The sequence below is a fragment of the Lathamus discolor genome, chromosome 5 (genome assembly GCF_037157495.1).
Source record: "Lathamus discolor isolate bLatDis1 chromosome 5, bLatDis1.hap1, whole genome shotgun sequence".
NCBI lineage: Eukaryota > Metazoa > Chordata > Aves > Psittaciformes > Psittacidae > Lathamus > Lathamus discolor.
This window is the reverse complement of record NC_088888.1, coordinates 84,521,547-84,543,238: the sequence shown is the minus strand read 5'-3', so window position 1 is coordinate 84,543,238 and position 21,692 is coordinate 84,521,547. Positions and strand designations below refer to the sequence as shown.

Sequence of the window (21,692 nt, the reverse complement as noted above, 5' to 3'; positions counted from 1 at the left end):
GCTACTATTTGCCAATCTCTGAGTTCACATTTTCACTCGTACTTTCTGGCTTTAACCTACTCTCTCTGTTCCTCTCTTCACTCTCATCTTCGTCATCCTTTGCAACATCAGTTTTCCCAATAAAGTTCAGTTTAAGCTCTTAGTTCTCTAACATCTTTGCCCTTTTTTTCTTCATTTTTCATTCAACTCTGAACTAACCCACTAACTATCAAAACAGACAGAATGCCCAGTGGCCTGACACTCCTGACTGTCTATGAATTATTCTTTCTTCAAACCACCATTTGATTTGTTTAAATATCTTTATTCACTATAAGTGTTGCAAAATTCTTCAGCAGTGGAATTCCTGATGTATAGATTATTTTATAATCCCTCCTGTCTTTTTATTTATGGCAATTAGGATACTGATTTAGGATACTGATTCCTGACTCCCAGGTTCTACAGCCCCAGTTATTTGCCTCTCTCTACAGCGTTCATCATTCTAGCCTAGATTTTAAACCAAAGTCAGATTCTTCTGGTTTAGCAATCCTTTAGCTACTGGCTATAAATCCCATAACTATGCTGAACAAGAAATTCCTCTCCTGCCTCAGTTCTTTTGTCCCCCTGCACTGTCCTGTTATTTCTACCTTTCTGCATATTACACAGTCTTATTGCAGTTGCTTTTCACAATTTCACCTTCATCTTTTCTTCTTTTCATCAGCAGGCTTATTCAATTAAAAAAAATAAAATACTACCCTCCTTTTTAAAAGCCTATTAATGCTATTTCATGAATATCAGTTTTTGCATTGTCCTGAATATACACTGAAAGTAAAATGCGATCACCATGTACTATACAAAGGAGGGGAAATAGTTCAATGCTTAAAAACATTTTGAAATATATTTAATAATTTCAAGGTTCTTAGCCATTTGCTGTATGCATTTACACAGCATCACTACAGAATAGTACTCTTCTAAATAAAATACCCCAAGCATTTATTTCTTTCGCTATCCATTTCTTCAGTTTCTAACTCATAATGTTTCATAGCAACAAAGTATCGGATAAAAGTTTCACCTAATGCTTCCTTAATGCAAGAATCTTTCTTGAGTGCAACAAGAGCATCTTCTAGTTTCAGAGGGACTGATGAATGTTTCAGATCAGCAGTGTGATTTTCTTCTTGGAGCATATCATCATACCTAAGTTCTCTCTTTATTCCATCTAGACCTGCAGCAATAGTAGCAGCAAGCACCAGGTAAGGGTTTGCTGCAGCAGAACTTAATTTATTCTCTATATGAGTGCCTTTTCCACCATGACATTTGACATTAAAGGCACAGCTGTTATCATTATATGCCCATTTTGCATTTACAGTCTCCTTTGATTCCTTACTGTATTTAGAATAAGGCTTACGGCAGCTGGTGGTAGGAGCCATCAAGCAGCTGATAGCTGCTGCGTGTGCCAAGAGACCTGATAGCCAATTTTTTCCAATATCTGAGAGCTCCTCAACTCCATAACCAGCAGAAAACAAATTCTTCTGGCCATTCAAATCCCACAGGCTATGTGACAGAGCCCCTGAGTTGTAGAATCCTGATTCTGAGAAAAAGCTAGCCACATAGTTATACTTCTTAGCCACCTCTTTAATGCCTGTTCTAAATGTGAAAGCACTGTCAGCAGCATCTATGCCAAATGCTGGATGAAAAGTGATCTCCATTTGCCCAGGCCCAGTGGAAGAAGAAAAGCTTTCAATGTTGGCACCAGCATAATACATTCCTTCAATGAGCTCCTGAATGAAAGTCTGGTCATGGTTATTTAGTATCGTGGCTGCAGGAAAGGATATTGTCTTTGAATTTACAACCTCAGTAATGCCATAAATACAAAATTCATAAGTGAAGGCAGAGCACAGAGAAAAGCCATTGTCCTGAAGCTGGCTCAGCTGTTTCTTGGCAATGTGCCTTGGTGAGGTCATTAGGGGGTTACCCAACACAGTGAAGGAATCACATATCACTCTTGCAGTCTGCTCAGTCCAGGGTAGTACTCGAAACGTTGATAAATCCGGGTTCAGGATTATATCACAATTAAAATTGGTTGCATTTATGTAGTCTAATTCATTATCTTTAGGATTCAGTGTCAGCTCAAGGTAACTTCTGGGCATGGCAACACCATGAATGGCTTTCTCCTAAACACAGAGCAGAATGCCAGATTACAAATGAGAAAAGAAATCAATAGTATTTTTACATGTGTAAAATATATAAACCCCAGATTCTCAGTAAGAACAACTGTATTTTTCCTAAAAGAACACTGAAATGCAGTGATCACTGGAGTGAAGAGCAACAGCCAGTTACTTTGACGTTATGAAGCAAAACAGCTTTCTACAAGGTTAGTATGTAAACCCTGGCACCAAATATCCCAATGACCATTTTTTAAATTTCTGTAAAGAACTAAAATGATGTTTACACTTACCTTGCATGGTATTTATACAACTATGGGCATCACCAGTTAGGTGCGAACTTTGCAAGTCAAACTTCTATTTATAGTTACTACATTAGGCTTCCATATCCTCTGAGCATTTCCTTTACATAGATCCAAGTGATTTTCTGAATCATTAATACGGCAAATATTGCTATTAAGTCATCATGCAACTCAATAGTATCTTCAGGTGATTGATGACTATAAAATTTCTCATGGCTAATAGAATTTTCATTCAGTCATTTTCTTTCATTCAGTATATACTCCCTTCTTTTTGCAATTTCGTGATGTGCAATAAACCAAAATCTTTATAATGCATTGAACCTGAAAAAATAATCCTGAAGGAAGAGATTATTAGAGGTCCAAAGAATTGAAATTACTAGCCTTATTTAATTAGATTACTATCTGGGACAGTGGAATAGATTGCAGCAATGGAATAATGTCCAGATCCTTTGGGAGCATCAACAAGTGGAAGGAACAAACAATTTATTCTGAGTTTGAGTTTCGGCCTGCACTATGAAAAAAAAAAAAAATCAAAAAGAAACCCACTAAAAAAAAAAAAACCCAAAAAAAACCCATAGAAATTAAGGACAGGGCCATGAAAACACATAAAGATACAGTCAGAAACCAAAAAAAACTTACATGAAAAAAGCGAGAAGGAATATTCTTTGATCTCGACACACCATGGAGGTCTATTGATTCAAATCTAACAAACTGTACGTTGTCCCTCGCCATCTGCTGCTTAATAAATTCAATATGAGAGAACAGTTGAAGGAGAGTTGGACTTCCAAGGTCGTTTACATCAGGCTCTCTGCTGGATGCTATAAGTGAAGAAGAATGGTCACATCAAGCAAAATAATGAATGCTGGAATACAAGCTGTTTCATAGTGTAATAGTGGGAAACTGTGCCATGGAGTGTAAAAGTGAAAATAAGAAAAATATATGAGTCATGAAACATTTTTGTAAATAAACACACTTACCCCGTCCTTCCCACCCACCTTTCCTCCCACTCCCTTACCCCCAAGATGTGTACAAAATCCCTTATTTTTTTGAATGGCCTATAACTTAAACTTTTTTTCAAGTTGATGAGAGAACACAGGGGAATCATACGGAAAAGCCAGGAATTACTGAGGGATACCTCAGCTGTTGAGTGTTTTTAGGAGCACAAATGAGAGCCAGTTACATATTTCCCACTAAAAACTGATAGAATTCAGGTGCTATATTATGTCAATTCTCTTGAAAAAAGACATGGATACAGAAACATGATAAAAAGGGCACTTGTCTCCTACTGAACCTTTCTCAAGACCTCCGGAGGAGGTCTGCCATTTTCTCCACCACAGGCAGCAGACTTTTAAGAGAAGTTTATGCATTTATGCATTTGCTGTTATAGAGCTGTCTTAACCATATTACAGCAGCTGTAGAACTGTATAAACTTCTTGACGTGAAAGCAGTAACATCTGAGTGTAAGTTCTGTAATGGATCAGAGAGCTGGGCACAGTCACATCCTCTCACAAACCTCTCGATCTCACAGCCTGCTTTTCTTTTGAGTATCTACGTATTACTATTCAAGTTAAACTACATAAGGTATTCATTCTCATTTAGTCAATAAACTAACAAGACCAAGGGTAACATTTTATATTAAGATATGAAAAATGTGGAAAAAAATATTTCTTTCTACATTTCAGGGAGGAAAGCCCTCCATTATTCCTGAGGCTGCAATCAGATGAATTTTTGCAGATTTTTCAGATCCACAGTGAAAGAACACTAACAGCAACAATTCACCACCACCCTTCAAGTGGAAGTTAAAAGCCTTGTGCTGAAGCGCCATGAAGGTTGATGGAATACTCCTGATCTCTCCAATACCAACTCCAGGGACAGAAGTCTGAGGTTTTTGCCTTTTTATAAGCAGTGGTCAATCCCTTATTCTACACGTTACATTTCCTGTCTACCACCTGTCACATAGAGATTTTTATGCTTTCATATTATTAAAAGTAAAGTTTTACCGGCAGCACTTCACATAAGAATATTGTCAGGTTTTGACACAAATTTTGCACGTATTTCTTACAATGTCCTGAAATGCTGCCTTTTAAATTTACACCTACTGAACAAATATTTTTTCAGGTTAAAAACATATAATTCACAATAAACAACAACTTTGACCTGTGTAATTCTTTAAATCAGTATTCCTAAGATATAGAAATTATATGAAATAGCTAAGAACACACAAATTTGAATGTGTTTATATTGTGTATGAATTTATTTTAAAAGTAAAACTACAGATATACTTGATTTAAACATCTACCAATGTCAGGTAATTTTCAAGCTAAATTTATTTGCATAAAAGCATAAATAAATCATTGGATTATATGATATCACATAAATTAACAGAAAATTCCTATAAAGTCACTTTTTAAAAGACATTAAGCAAGCAAAATTATTAACTAAAGAAGAAAAAATTTGTTTTCTCCAGTTGGACTTGTTATGATCCATGATAGATCTTTCTAAATTATGAGACTAAAATTTATATACTGGTCTACTAGTAGTCTGAAATTAGGCTATATACCAGTGTAGACAGCCCGCTAACCAAAAGACAGATATTTATTAATTTACAATAGCTTTTATCCAAAATCTGTTATAATCAATAAAAACACTCCCACAGCTTTCACATACATTTTAGAGGCAATTCATCTGTTATATTATTTGCAGATTATCTTTCATATAGAAATAATAAGTTCTGTAAGTAGTATGATAAATGTAAAATACCATAATGACTTCATATCTCTGACTGATTTTTGAAAACATTAAATTGGATTTGTTTCTTAAATAATATTTCATTAATAACTGCTGACAATACTTACTTTTCTCTAACACAGGTCCCAGAATGTATTTTCTTGGTAGCCACTAAATGAATCACTGGCAAACTAAGCCCATGAAGCCAATGAGGAATAAAGTTTGGAAACGTATAGTAGGGAATTGAGTACTCTGCCTTTTTTCAGTTCATACAGTCATTATCCAGAGCATTAGCTGCTGGAGGTAAAGTAGCTAATAGATATTAGATAGGTCTAGATGATTGAGATACACAGTCTAAAAGTCCTACATTCTTGTGAGGGAGGATTGTGTTCATGAGTATACTGTTTTCCAAGCTCTCTGGATCCCTAAAAATAGTGGCTTTTTGTTTTGTTTTGTTTTGTTTTGTTTTGGGTTTTTTTCCAGAAAACCTACTTGTGGAAACATGTATGTAAATTTCACAAGATGCTCAGATTTTGGTTCAGATTTTCATTTTGAAAATCAAATATAAATCCAGACTGGTCATCTTTCAAAATGATCACCATTCACCAAAGGAGAATGGTACATACAGATTCTTAGATATCTATATCAAATTAGTAGGACACAGAAAAGCAGTTTGTTTTTCTATGGTTCTGTCTGTATTTCCCATTTAAGTTGCCACTGAGAAACAAGTAGTATTACAATAATTCTTTCATAATTAGTACAAAATATCTTCAAACACAATCAAATTATCTTCATATATTTAAAAATATTAATAGCACATAACTAACAATATTACTCAAAAAAATCTCCAAATTATACAAATTGTATTATTATTCTTTACTGTGGAAGAGTGGTGCCATTCTTAGGTTGCTAACATTGAAATAATTTAGATTGCTGAGGGCAGCTGACATCAGGCCAGGGCAAATTGCTAATATCAGCTCTATCTTCTCAACAACAGAAAAGCGCCACAACAGAAAAAGTGCACTTCAAAGAAATCCTTTCCCATGGTCCCTTATTAAATCACACTGCAGCTAAACCAAACAATTTCACAGCTCTGTAGGAGGTGACCGTGCCAAACTGACGAAACAAAAAGGACGTGCTACATGTTGCCAGGGGACTTCACAATGACAGGAACAGGCTGACGTAACAAATGTGGTAATATAGGAAACTCTTCACTGTGAAGCACAACCACCAATGTAACATAAGGCAATAACAGCAGACACTAGCAGGTAGACTTCAGATATGGATCATACATTGGAGAAGGAGATTCAGTCCTTCCCCAGTCTCTTCCTCCCACTGGCTCTCCACCAGCAGCTGCGCACACCCTCCTGACGTCTGTGGGACAGGGTCTCAGCATGCATGAGTCCCACACAGTGTCAGAGCACACATCCCTGTGCTCTCTGGAACACTGTGACACTCACTACTATCTCAGAGCAATAGGGAAATAAAAACCTTTGCAAGTATAGGAATTGCCATGTCAGTCAAGGCAGCGTTTCATCACATATTGCTGTCTGGCACCAGCTATTAACAGGAAATGCAAGGTGTTCTTTCCAAACTAATCTGTCTAAACAGAGTAGGTTTTGCAGTTCCTCACTAAAAATGGGGTTGTCATTAGGAGCAGGAAGGTTAATATTCAAATTTGTCTTAATTTCTTCTTCATCCTAGGAAATCTAACACTGGGTGCTGTGAAGACCTGTGTGAATACTGACACCCTTTATAAAAACAGATACATTGTGCTGATGATAACCACTAGCAATGAGTCCCACAGTGTAACTGCACATCTGCACTCTTCTAACTCCTTTGGAAATTCCTGTCAGTACTAATTTAAATACATCTGCTCTTCCTTACAGGACTCCAGTTTGGGTATTTAAGAACAGACAGTCTATCTGATTTGTACATCATGTTACTTACTGTTCTCATATTTTTCTTCAAACATTAGCAGCCTCTGTTTCTGAAACCTTATGTGACAGCTTTTCCTATGCTAGCTATCGTTCTTATTGCTAGTTTTTAAAGCCTGTATTTTTTATTCCGACTTGGTTTTTAACATAGTAAATAGACATGAGCATTGGGCTACCTTTGATAAGTACTGTTGATGTGAATAGTGATTAGAAGCATTTTCAGTTGAAAACATTATGTAATTTATATTTCTTTATCACCCAAAAGTTTGACCAAAAATGCTTACTGATAGGTCACTAAAGTATTTGATTTCTGCAGTCAAGTACATAAAAAGTTGTTTCTTACCTCATATTTTTGCTCCCCAGCAACTACACTAACAGAGTAATAAATATATAAGCACTAAATACATTTCCCTGATCTGTTTGGTATTGATAATTTCAACTTTTTTCCCATCAGTTTCTTTGTCTCATGATAATCTGCTTTCTTTTTTAATCTTAACTATAAAGGCTTTTTTACTGATATGGCAATGGGGAAGCTCAGCTCTTTTTAAAGAGTTTTATAGGCAATTTAGAGACCAATGAACAGCTTCAATCATCCGTGAATTATTTTTTGCAACTGTATGACAGCAACACGATACAGTTTCTTAGAGGAGCTACATTATGAAGAATTGAATACAAAATAAGATTTTATTTTCAGTAGATGAAAGATAAAATAAATCACCTATACTTTTTTATTTTGTGAGGCATTTTATTAAAATGGCTTTTCTTTACTGAATGAGAAAATGTTCAAAGTTTTACAAAAAGGTTAGAAAATATTCCACCTAGGCAAGAAGATTTGAAAACAAAATATGCAGGTGTCTGAAAAAAATTAAGGTGTGTAATACCCACTGGAACCACCTAACTAATAATACCAAATATGATGCATCTACAGTGGCATGCCTTTCTTCAAACTCAAATGGAAAATTTGGATTTCAGCAACAAACCATTGAGCAAAGTTGCATGAACTAAGATATACACTATTACAAACTAGGTAGCCCCTTCTGGTCTGAAAATGTTTGACCTAATTTTAAAAAATTGGGTGCGAATGAGGTCTAATGGGAAGCAAGGTTATTTAAGGAAGAGAAGATTTTTGCATGGTACTGAAGGTAAGGAGTAAGCTCTTCTCGAATGTGTTGTAGAAGGAGAGGTGGATGACAGAGACGTCAAGCAAAGAATGCTTACATTACCCTTACACTCAGTCTAAACTAAATGGTTTTGGCAATCTTTCATTATTACTAGAAAGAAAATAAGCATTTCCAGGGGGTGGGTCTGAATGCATCTTTCTCACACAGTCACAGGATGACTAGCTAACTGCAGGCAATAGAGACAGATGAGTTGGATCTTACCTGAAAGGGGACAAAATTGATCAGAAAAATGGGATGAAAGTGCTGTCTGAGTGTTTTTTTGTTTCGTATAGATTGAGGGGAAAAAATGGGAAATCATAGAGTCACAGAGCAGGAAGATTTCAGCTATTTCAGGTATGGAAGATAAAGAACTTGAGATCTTTGGTATGCTTTAAAGGAAAATAGTTGCTTTTAAGGCATGTGAGGTAAAAAAAGAAAAAAGTTGTATATATCTCAGTTTAGAGGGAAAAGGAAAGAAATGGGTGGAAAATACGTTTCTTTCAACAGAAAATAAGGACAATCAAGACGGTTTAGAAAAGAGTGAAGCTTCATCCCTGCTCTGTTCAAGTTCAAAATGCAGAAAAAGAAATATTGGGAAAAATATATTGAACTGCAGGTAGGGCGGCTCAATAGACTTTTGCAAATGAGGAAGGAACATGAAGGAACAATATGGCTTTGGACTTTCGCTTTAGGAGAGATGCAAACCCAGTGCAGATCGTATCAAATATAAAGCAGAGAAGAGTAGCAATTGAAAAACACAGTCCCAAGTAACCCCCCAAAGTAAGACTAGTTATTCTGCAGGAATGACTGCAGAAGCAGTGAATATGAAGTGTCCACTGATCTGATTGTCCACTTAACAGCTCCCGAAGAGTCTCTGTTTCTATTTTCTTCACCACTGGCTGGACTTACTGAACACAATCAGTGCTTCCAGGTAAGCACAAAGGACAGTGAAATCACAGGGAGAGTTCAAATTTTTTGAAAAGTGTATGGACAAATTTCTTAATTTCAATGCAGCAAAAGGCCTGAGATACTTGTTTTGCTGAAGTCTTCTTTTCATAGTTCTACCCCTAAATACTAGGTATTCTCATTTGTGACTGCATTATTACTAAAAATAAGAGCTTTAAACAAGTTTAACGTGACAAGATGAGGTTATTCATTGTAAAAGAAAAGAGAATTAATTTTAGGACTGATGACATCCACTCTTAAGTATGAAATATAGTCTGTTAGTATCTACTTGATACGCTTTCTTTAAAATCACAGTTTAGCAAAGGAACCTTGTGTTTGGGGTTAACGTTTGCATAACATTTCATGTGATTCTTGAAGCGTTCAAACCTTTTCTATCTGTGCACTTGAAATTTCAACAGCCACTAGGTAGCTACCGATGCCTGCAGCTACAGTGTAGACTTATTTTCCTTCTTCAGAAATTTTGCTCTCCTTCCAGCAGTTCCTGATTCTGTGCTGGTCATATTTACATGGCCTCACTTGGTATGTGCTCCAGAAGATGAGCCCTGTTGAGAGGACCTACTCCTGGAGGTGTTCATGTTTCTGGGTCGCAGCTCTGCAGTCTGCACGTAAGCAGATTTTAACAAACATTTTATCCTAGCTACAGACCAAGAGATACAAAGGGAATTTGAAGTCTCGGGTGACAGCCTGATTCTAGTGTGGAATCAGGCTACATGGAGACTCTGTTGTCTCATAAGGTTCAGAGGAGAGATTTCTCCTAAGCCTGTGTGGTACCACCAGGATCTGCAGGTCCCTCTCACCATACACAGTACAAGTCATTTGAAGTACCTGGGGTTGGCAGCCCATATTCTCAAGCGACAAAGAGAAGCCCAACAATGTGGTGCACCATGATTCTTGGGAACTTCATATTGCTCAAATAAAGTTATTTTCTTTGGACTCCTCTCTGGCTATCATAGTATTTATACCATTAAATTATACTATTTATACATTTATACTATTTATACTATTAAACTTAGTAGCATGCAGAGCAGATGTGAAAACATCTAAGTTCAGAGAGGTCAATATTACATTCTTACAGAACTTACATTCTGCGCTGTGTACGCTATACATATACTGCATGTATGCATTCATGTGTGTGCATGTGGATGTTATGAAGTGCTGTATTACGCTATATACACAATTATTAATGACTGCATACTAATTTGCAGAAGTGTGCATCATTATCATATATAGAGATATAAGCAAATAAACTTCCTAAATTCCGGTTGGTGTAGTCAGTATGTTTGACTAATTAGCTACATGTGTTAGTTTTTATCTTTCCATGGTGATGAATTAGATTAAAAGAGCTTTAGCTATAGCTTCAGCTCCAGTTTCACTGACACTGCCCAAGTAATATTTTTCGTACTGGCCCAAATAACTTGCATGTATGTCTGTTTTCTATTATTTTATTCCCCATGTCCAAGAACTTCAGATAAAAGTCCTGACAAGCAATGGACAAAATGCATGGTCAGTAATATTTTCACAATTTCCAGTCAGAATTTTGAAAAAATATATAGATTTATTATTTCAGAAGGATGTTAACCATGTAACAAGCATGACTGTATTTCAGTTCTCTGCAGTACACTGAAACAGCAAAGCTCAGCTACATGTCTTAGCTTTTTTAATGCTGACATCATCTATAGATTGTCCCTTAACTGTGTACTTTTAAAACAATAAGGTATGTTCTGGCGCTGGCCACAGCACGACATTAAGTAGATCTGAAATACAACCTCTTGTAATTTTTCCAGATATTTTGGATCAAGAGTTGCAATTTGAGTAAGTACAAATATTTAAAAACTTCCCAATTACAAGACACTGTATTTCATATATACTCAGTGTCAAGATATGTTTAGATCCAAGACTTCAGGCACATCAGTAACTAAAATATTTAAGGTAATATTTTAGTCATAAAAATGAAATATTTATGATTTTATCTTATCATTTTTAATAATTTATCACTGGCAGCAATTAAATACTCTTTATGCAAAGGCTCATTAGAGAGTGCAGAATTTTATCTAAAAATGTCTTCTCTGAAGTTACTGAATGTAGTCAATGAAAACTAAATTTCAAACACCTACATTTCAAATTAAGTAGAAACTATTTCTCTGCGCTCCGTTTACTAGTGGAAACACACACTGAGCCCTACAATTTGTTTGGTCAAAGCCAAATGGAATCCAAACCTCATGAGATTCTAAAACTTTTGGAATCAAAAGCATCAAGTGTAGGCTGAGAAATAATTCTCTAATCTCTTTATTCCTATAGACATGAATAGAGAGTGATTTAAGCATGAAATATCTTTTCAAAGCATTATATTTTTCATGCAGTGCCCTGAGTTAGGACTGATAATGTTCATCAGTATCTTGTTCAGGCTTGTTCAAACTGGGTTATACAATATGTCTACTGAGAAATCCTACTGTAGCCAATAACATTTATATATTCAGATTTTCTGTTTTCAGAGTATGTATAGCAGTATGTCTACCCATCTGAAAGGAGACTTAGAAAACAAAAAAAGAAACAGGATAACTTAATATTGTTGTAAAAATTAATCATTACTATTATATTTTATTGTATAATTAATGATGGACAAAGTATTTTATCAATGAAGAGATTCGTATTTTTTGTATCAGGGAGATAAGTCAGAGGGTAAGATGCCTATCCTGAAGAGCTGATAGTATGATCCGAGCCTGATGCTCCTACCAGAAACTTATTATTCTGATACCTATTCAACTGGCAAATTGTTTTTTGTGTGCTTCCTGGAATAGACACAAAACAAGGAACTGCTCAATCCCATTACATTATCATAGCTAATGGTAGCTTTCAGTTTGCTGATCCAGCTAGCCCTGTAGTATAGCTTTTACAGTTTCTAAGAAATCACAGCATATTAGTAGCAATTAGTTGGCTCTATAAACACTTCCAAAATGGACTTATTGAACAGCATGAAGATTAGTGGAAGTTCTCTGCTTCATTTGCTTTTCTTCCCCTATAGTTTATATGAGATGTTTTTGCATTTCAGTCCTCCCACAGGACATATATTGAACACATCATCCCTACATGGGAGCAATTTCTGCTGCTGGAAAGGTTAACAAAAAGGACACTTTAAGAATCCCAGACGCCATCAGGGCTTTGCAGTGTCCAGCACACTTTTGGGAAATGTTTCCTGTGCTCAGTTCAAATGAGGAAATATTTCAGTTGTAGTGAAAAAGACATGACCACTTGTGTGTGGCAGGTTTTGGCAGGCAGCTGAACTTCATGAATATTTTTACTTTAAGAAAAAGAGCATAGACATAGAGCACAACTTCTGATCCATCCCAATCACACAGAAACCACAGGCAACAATTCTCTCATGTGCTAGCTCTGACTAAAGCTTACTGCTTAACAAAACCCCACAAAACAACAATAGGAGCATTTTCTTTAACAGAACAGCAGGTGGTGTTTAAATATCCTTACCAGCATGGTCTGCAGAGGAGTCAAAGGGAATCTCGGGAGCATTGCTTTCTGCATGTGGAGAAGCTGCAGGTAGTCCCAGAATGAGTTGATCCACATTGCTTCCCACTGGTTGCTGCTGATCAGAGCCGGCAGAGCTGAGGACCAGCAGAGGTTTGCTCTGTTGCCCCACTCCCTCTTTGTGGAAGCTGTGGTACTTTCGGTTCTCCTCTCCAAAATGGGGACTAAAAGTCTCAAAGGGTCGGCCCTGCTTGTCAGCTGTCCTGTCATGGGGTTTTATGTTTTTCTGAGGGAAAGGGCCACCTGCCTTGCCACTGTAATTGGGCCTAGGAGCAGGCAGAGAACCTTCACTCAGCAGGTTTTTCAGCTCTTGCAGGCTTTGTTTAGAAAGGCCAGGTGCCCTTTGGAAGGACCTTGCAGCACCGTGTCCTTGTGTGGTTGCAGTACCACATCCTTGTGTGGATACAGTACCACCCAGGGAGCCCATCTTTGTCATGTGAAACTTGACATCTCTTTCTTCCACCCCACCCTGTTCTTGCTTACTCTCTGCCTTCTCATCGCACTCTCCCCTGCAAGCTGACTCTGCGCACACAGTTTTCCCTGGGCTCCTTGCAGGTTGCACACCTGTGTGCTGCTCTGGTTTAGCTGTTGCATTGATTTCCTCATCTATTTGACCTAATATTCTTTTCCCAGTGCCATCATTCTCCTGTTTTTCTCGTGTTTCTCCAGACATGTTTTCTTTCACACTGCTGTCAGTATAAGAACTGCCACTGCCCCCTGTGTCCTTCTGTATTAAAGGAAAGCTAGTCAGGTTTTGAAGAGATGGGTCTGATGGTGGTCCTGAGCAACCAGTAGTTCCTCGTCGAGGACAGGGATCTGAGATTTCTGAAGTGCAGGACAGCTCCATCTTCACATTTTCTAGAGGAGGAATGTACTTTGTAGGACCTTTGACTCCCTTTTTCTTTCTGAAACCACATATATTGTTGCCATCAACTTCATCATTGTCCCTTTCAGATGTGTTCTGTAACCAGCAACAAAATATACAACCAAATAACAGGCATGAATGAAACAGAATATAGCAATAGAGTACAACCAACAGCTGCATTTACCTTGTAGCACTTCCATTAATTCTTGCCGATGGAGGTCTCTGTGGACACTTACTGACCCTCAAATTCTGCTATTTCGATTTTAAAAAAATCTCACATAATTCTTTCTCTTATGTTTAAGAACAAAATTGGTGAAAATACCTTTATAGTTTAGGGTTTTTTCAGATTTAGTGTATTAAAATACAGACATTGTACACTGTGTGACATCATTTCTCAAACATTTCTCACATGTGACCTTTAAATGTGAAAAAATATGTATATTAAGAATTACATGTAAATTTATTTTTGTTCATATTAAAAGCATTTGTATATTTAAAGAAAATTTATTGTCCTGAAACACAGAACACTGGCAATCCATGTAAGTATGGGGAGTGAAACCTGAAAATAAACAGCTTTTAAATTAATTTCAGGATCTAATTTGGCCAAAAACTGAACCTTCAGGGCAGTGATAAAAAGGACAAACCCATATTTGGATGCATAAATGGGAAAGAACCAAAAGATGATGTTTACCTTTATCTATGGCATTGATATGGTTTACATTGTAGTGCTAGGAACAGATTTCAAAATGGTTGTAATCATGTAGAGAAGGTGCAAAAAGGAGATATAAAAATTAATTGCCTGCATTATCCTAAAGAATATCAAGAAGTGTCTGGATCATTGTCTCTCCTAAGTATCCTGATACTACTAACACAAGTGTGATTAACCTGATGTTGACTGGGAAAAGAATAGGAAATCAAAACCAGATGCATTCAAATTAAAAAATAGTGGTCATTTTAATATTGTGGGTGATTAATTACTTCACAAACTATCAAAGGTACTTCATGAATTCTCCACCTCATGATGTCTTAAAATAGACCTTTTAATATGGTTTAACCAAAATATAAATCACTCTGTAACCAATCACAGTTATATTGCCTCTGAATACCTACTCAGGCATGTGTTTAAGACTCAGTAGCTTAACCAGCAGTCCTTGGTTTGTTTGGGTTAAGCTGGAATTAACGCCTGTAAAAACACTGGGAGATCAAGATATATTCTCTGAATTAAGCCATTCTTTACCTTTTCCACAAAGGAATAATCTGCACTCTTTCCAGTTTCTGAGTTTCCAAAAGAAATAGGGGTCTGCACAAAAGCAAAGTGAATGCCAGTTTGGATAAGGCAAAAGAGATTCCTGTTGGCAGACAAAAGCACATAGAAAAGAAGGCAGCAACATCTGATGTGCATATGGAAGGAAACAGTTACATAGAATCATAGAATCATAGAATAGTTAGGGTTGGAAAGGACCTCAAGATCATCTAGTTCCAACCCCCCTGCCATGGGCAGGGACACCTCACACTAAACCATCCCACACAAGGCTTCATCCAACCTGGCCTTGAACACCGCCAGGGATGGAGCACTCACAACCTCCCTGGGCAACCCATTCCAGTTTCTCACCACCCTAACAGGAAAGAATTTCCTCCTTATATCCAATCTAAACTTCCCCTGTTTAAGTTTTAACCCGTTACCCCTTGTCCTGTCACTACAGTCCCTAATGAAGAGTCCCTCCCCAGCATCCCTATAGGCCCCCTTCAGATACTGGAAGGCTGCTATGAGGTCCCCACGCAACCTTCTCTTCTCCAGGCTGAACAGCCCCAACTTTCTCAGCCTGTCTTCATATGGGAGGTGCTCCAGTCCCCTGATCATCCTCGTGGCCCTCCTCTGGACTTGTTCCAGCAGTTCCATGTCCTTTTTATGTTGAGGACACCAGAACTGCACACAGTACTCCAGGTGAGGTCTCACAAGAGCAGAGTAGAGGGGCAGGATCACCTCCTTCGACATGGCCTCCATTAAGGTCATTAACACCTCCCTTTTTCTATATTATTCCTCCCTATTTTTGCAATTTTCTCATTATGCTATTTTCCATCATTTTATAGTCAAAAAAAGGCTTATGACTTTTGTTTTAACAGAGGCTCATAGAAGTATTTCCTTCCTCTCTCCCCCTTTCTCTAAATTTCTGTGACATGCTGTTTACAGCTACTCTGGGAGCTTGCCAGGGCATTGTTGTTAATGTGAAAGGGAGCTGGCTGCCAGCTCTACAGGGAGGAAGCAGCCTGTGCCTGCAACTCCCATGCACATATCTTGACAATGCTTGTGATGCTCACTTGCAATCAAACACAGTAACTGCCTCATTCACAACATAATTCCTTGTTTACCCCAGTTTTAGCTTTCAGTTTTTAATGAACCCATTTCTTCATCTAAAGATTTTGGTATATTCCCATAATATACTGTAATATAAACACCACAAAACAATTCTGGGTATATTGCTGATACCTCTACACATTCACCCATGTAGAATAGGCCTAATTCCTCCAGCTCTGTGTTACTATGGAATACAAATATAACAAAGGAACTTTTCTGAATAATAAACCAGGCAAAAACCTGCTTATAATGGAGAATTTTAACACCTCCTTTAGTAATACAGGAAAGTGAATGAAGCTGGTGGGGGGAGAGAGAGTAGGGGTGGAGGAACTAGCATCTGCCTAATGGAAAACCCAAATAATTTTGAAATAAAAGAGGCCTCAAATTACTTTTCTAGATGTATAAAATTATTTTTGAGAGAAAGAAGAGATCTAGCTATGAAAGCTACAGTCACAAAAAGACTGTATTTTTTAATGTTTTCATGAAAAATATTTTCTTAATTATCCTCTGTGGCAGAGGTTGCTGTCATTACAATATCCTGATTTCTACTTTAGGAAGTTTTCAGAACTGTTCTGTTTCCTTTGAATAACTTGAAACCAGTAACATAGTCATAACACCATCTGCATTTCTGCTTTATAATGTATTCCCACTCTCTGTGCTCAAAAATTACCACTGAAAAATTTAACGTTGGATTAAGTTTTTTCCTGTTCTCCCTATTGTAGATCTCTGAACATATGCATGGTAACTAAAATATTCCTGCCGGAAGGATTAGGTCCAACATGTAAGCAGTGTGGGCCACATTATGGAACCGATCTGAGATTAAGATTTTTCATTCTAAAGATTCTATTTAATTATCATTTACAGGTATTAGAACTGCCACAAGTTTTGATTTCCATCAAGACTTCTTTCTCTAGTACTGTAACTAGTGTTGGTACACCAATCCCTTCAGCACTGGGGCTCTGTGTCTGGTAGGGTTTCAGTAGAGGTTGACAAGCGCAAGTCCTACACTAGATGGGATGGATGAGACTTCATATCCCATTATGGATAACTTCAGTTCATACAAATAACAGTTTTGCTTATCTTTACTAGATACCTACTCTGTACTTTGGGTACCCAAGAGTCTAGATATCCGCAGTCATCAATGGAGCATAAAGGCTATACTCACACATTACAGCACCACATGGGTAGGAACAGGATAATAGAGGACAGTATCAGCAAGTATTTCAGCACTTTACAGATTAAATTGCTCGCCCTACTTAACCCAATTACATGCCACCTCTGGCATGCTGTCAGGCTTCTACAGCTGATAGGCATTGTATAGCTTGTGGTAACACAGAAAACATACATCTAAAGCAATTTTTCTTAATCAGTTTGTGTTCACTTTTAGGCTTTGTACAAGCTCTGAAGCAGAACATTAGCTATATCATGAAATACAGCACTGCTAAAAGGCAGTTCATCTGTAAACCTGCAGGTTGAGAGCATTTGGAAATGTAAAGTGCTGCCTTTGGGAGGAATAATACATGCTTAGTTTTCTGGTGTGTGAAACACAAGTGAAAATCTAAGGCAATTCCTGAAATTTTGCCTTTATAGGTTACTGAAAATACATCCGTAATATTCGATGAGGCAAATTCAGAGACTGCAGAGGGGACCTTCTCTTTTTCTCCTACTTTTTGTTAGTGTCATGACCTCAGGCAAGACTGCAAATGCTACTGCAGTTTATAAATCTCTCTCAAAAACATTGAAAAAAGAGACAGGGAAATAAGAGGAAGAAACTCACACTATAGCATTTGAAAGGGAGAGGTGGCAAAAGCAAAAAGGGATTTAGTTTAAAAGATGTTCTTTGTAACTGGATGAATAGCTGCAGAAGGATTTCTATTACAGAAGAAGGTGAAAGAGGCAAGGTACAACTCTAGCAGGAGCCTTTGTACATCTAATCAACAAGATAACCCAGTGTTCCTGCTACTGGCTACCCAAAAAAGTGGAGCAAACACTCAGCAAAATGTACTGGGTCTCAGGGACTTTCTCATTTTCAGTTTTGTTTCAGATCATTAACCAGCTCTAGACAGTATTTTAACTGATTGTGAAGAGGTCAAATTGTGATGTTCTTCCTGAGCTGCTAAAGATTTTCCAAGAATGAAAGATTAATTTTGCAAAGAACAGCAAAATGTCAAAATCTGGTATAGCTAAGAATTACAAAAATAGGAGAAACTAAAACAGAAAAGTAAAAAATATGTAAAGTTTTGTTGTCTGCATTTTTTATTTATGGAAAGTTATACTGCTTCACTTAAGTTTGCCTTTCTTTTTTTCTTTCCTATCAGATAGATAGGAAAAATATTGAAATAACCATGTTCAGTTTTCATGTTGAAAAACTGAAACAAAATATTTCCAATCAAAAAAAAATCTAAAAATATTGTTAAGTGGAGCTGGCATGACATTATTCACATTGTTTGAACTTTTCTTTTTCCAGTTATATTTCAAAAGAACACAGTTTTTCAAAACAATTCAATTGCTATGAAAGCATGAATGATGAAAAACCTTTCCTGGCCCACTCTGGCTGTTGCCAGGTTACCCTTTACAGCTCCCCCAGGTTGGTACAGTCAAGTTTAATTAACCTTTCAGTCTAGTAACAAATTTCAAAAACTAGAAGTCACCATAGGATGCTTCCTAGTACCTTACACAACAGTACCCATAAAGCAAGTATACCCATGCCCAAGTGCTTTCCCTGCCCTTTCCCTTGATAGACGAAAGCATTGTCCAACTGCTCCCTCAGTAACCAGGCATTGAAGGAGCAGGGGACACAGGAACAAATTATCTACTGTTGGGAATTAATGCAGCTTCACTGGAGTCACTGGAGCTACGCAGATTTGCACCAGAAGGGAGTCTGACCATAGAGTCCTACAGAGGACAACAACACAGACATTTCCAGGGAGTAGCTCCAGGCACAGAGATGGATTTCAGCTCTTGCATGAAGCAGTAAAACAGCGTGTGCTACGATGAACAGACACCACTGGCTTGTAAGACAAAGACATGAAGATCACAGCACATTGTCAAGATATTGCTATGACTAATTTCTCCCTCAGTGACCTTGTTAGATGAAGTGGCTATTTGAGAGTGATATACTGCTACAAAAACCTTCTAGTTAAAAGCCTACAAGTGGCATAAATATCAGATGCATGTGCTTATTGTGCAGGTGGAGAAGCTGAAGCACAAACTTGCCATGGGTCACAGGAAGATGTGTGGCAATATGAGCAGAAACAAAGTCTCCTTTCTTCTTGGAAACTTCAAAATATACTCAAGATTATCAATGTCCTTTGTGTGAAAATGAACAGAATGAGTGTAGCACACAATACTGTGCCACTTATTTTCACATCTGACAAACTGGTACTCCCATCCAAAATATTCATAATATAAACAATCACTAGATGAGCTTCTCAATGTCACTGCCTTGGAACAGCAGAGCTGACCTTGTGGCAAGGTTATTTGCAAATATTTTCCCTTGGACTGTGCTACCTGTACTATGTTAAAAAAAAAAAAGTTAGATAGAGTCTCAAAATGAAGAAGCTGATCTCACCTTCAAAGTGATTTGGTACCACAAAGGTACACTGGTGGTGCCATCTCCAATTTGTGGCAGTGTAAATGAGGGCTAAAAGCAGGATCCATTTAACAGCTGACTAATCCTCAGGAAGACATTTGCAAGCGAATGGACTTAATGATCTATGGGACTTTTATGTCTAATTTCTATGACTCTTTTCATATACAAAGATGGTCTAGGAAGCAGTCAGTGACTCAGACTAGGTGCATCTCTAGCATTTAAAGTATCCATTTGTTCACCTTGATAAAATTGTCTAATAGTCTCAGGAAGTCTGCCTGCAGCTATTTCCAAGCCACATTACATCTTTCTCTCAAAATAACATTTTAATTTCTTGTTTTCACAATGAGATAAAAATAACAGGCACTTCTTTATTGTTTTGTTTGCCTGTTTGCTTGTTGCTTGCTTGCTGTTTAGGGGTTTTTTAACTTTATAAAAGAGTATATTTTGCAAATTCAGGACCAGAACCTGTTTTAAAATCTACTCATATAGAAACTGAGCAGATCCACTTAGGTCAGTAGCCTTAAGTCAGACTGGTCCACAAATTGTGCTGCTTTTATTTACATGAATGAAGCCAAAGCCAATCTGTTTTCCCATGAATATTAATGGGTCAGATTTTAGACCTTTATTTTTATTACTTTTGATACATTGAAATTCATCAATGTACATGAAAGAAATAGGAAATTAAAATGTGGTAGAGTTGCTTCCTGAAGCAAATCAAGGGGTTTGGGCTTAAAGAAGAAGCCTTTCTTTGATTTGTGTTTGCTTCAGAATTAGACCATTCTCAACATACATATATGGAAAGTCTTGCATATCATTCACAATGAAATATTTACTTACTTGAAACCTTAAAGTGGATGCACAAAGTATTTTACATGAGCATATCTGCTTAGAAATCATTCACAGTCAGTCTCTTACCTGCTGAATGAGACCTTCCTTTTTGTTCATGTCCACTTCATTTTAGTTCAGGTCACCATTAGAAATGGCCTAGTAAAAACCCAGTAGAAAGACATCCCGTATTTATAGGCACAGATACAATAAAGGTTAGTTAAAACGGTATTGCTGTAAAGTTCTTTTCCCAGAAGGCCAAGCAGATGTTGAACCATAAAGAGCAATCCCAGTGTGTCATGGCCAAGAGCAACTCTTTCTGGAACAGTGCTAAAGTAGTAAATTGACAAATGGACATTACTAGCTGCATGCCTGCCTGGAAACAAAGACAACTGCTTATAAAATTGTTTTGCTCAACTTTTCTCCTCACAAAAGGCTTTTGTCCTGTAGCAAAACATTTCTGTTCTGGAACACCAGCTATTGTTGGGCTCCTTAGAGGTAAAACTTACATTGGGCATTATAACAACAGTATGTTATTGAGGCACATGGACAGGGATTTGAAAGGCACAGCACATCATTGCAATAATAACATGTAGTACTAGCCTGTTATTCTAGGTGATTGCATGTTAATATTGGTGGATGTAGCTGTATTAAAATTGGGGGGAGAGGTCTTTTTTGCATTAGCTATCTTAAAGTATTGTAAATATTAGACAGTTAAGCTTGTCTTTCTCATGCTTTTTTATTTATCAGGCTTTGACAATGTTTAATTGACATTTTTTCATTCAAGTTCCTTTAGCTGATACAACATTACAGAATGACCATATCATGTGTGCTTACAGTAACCCTTCCCAATAACTGATCAATCAATATACTCAAGTAAGCATGATGTTAAGGTTGGAATATACTTAATTAATATACTTTTTAAAAAAAATTAAAATTACCCCATCAAAATAATGACTGTGGTTTAGGAGCTATAGTTCACAAAAATCTTAGGTATTGCCAGTGAAATTCATTAATACAGGTGCCGAAATCCCAGACTGTGATTCCAAAAATCCTTCCTTGTCTTGGAAACACTGAAAGGCCAGAGCTCTGAACTTTGTGACTCCATCTGTGTTATTTCTGTAATTGCCCCTGTTCTAAACTGCCCCATTTGTCACAGAGCAGATCAGGCAACAGCTGAATGTTTATTGGTATTCAAGAAATAAGCTTACTTACAAGACTTGACATTTTGTCAAGCAGACATTTAAGAAACCAACAGGCAGCACACTCCATAGGACTGGCCTC

General features: G+C 37.2%; 1 protein-coding gene across 2 annotated transcripts; it reads right to left on the bottom strand.

The window, feature by feature from the left end:
- Nucleotides 1-947: 947 nt before the first annotated feature.
- Nucleotides 948-20,528, bottom strand: LGSN (lengsin, lens protein with glutamine synthetase domain). 2 transcript variants are annotated; one of them, XM_065681462.1, is made up of 5 exons: nt 20,499-20,528; nt 14,873-14,935; nt 12,714-13,731; nt 3,080-3,258; nt 948-2,147 (listed from the first exon to the last, which is right to left on the bottom strand). In XM_065681462.1, the coding sequence occupies exons 1-5, from the start codon at nt 20,526-20,528 to the stop codon at nt 948-950; spliced, it is 2,490 nt and encodes an 829-aa protein (XP_065537534.1). The 2 variants fall into 2 exon arrangements, with proteins under 2 accessions (XP_065537534.1, XP_065537535.1); XM_065681463.1 differs by lacking the exon at nt 14,873-14,935.
- Nucleotides 20,529-21,692: the final 1,164 nt, after the last annotated feature.

Excerpts from the sequence above, each read along its gene's own strand:
- LGSN (XM_065681462.1), bottom strand. The coding sequence starts at position 20,528 with ATGAACAAAAAGGAAGGTCTCATTCAGCAG. Across the intron at positions 13,732-14,872 it reads ATTATTCCTTTGTGGAAAAG|AACACATCTGAAAGGGACAA; the intron begins GTAAAGAATGGC and ends TGCTGGTTACAG. Across the intron at positions 3,259-12,713 it reads CTCCTCTGCAGACCATGCTG|CATCCAGCAGAGAGCCTGAT; the intron begins GTAAGGATATTT and ends CTTCACTTATAG.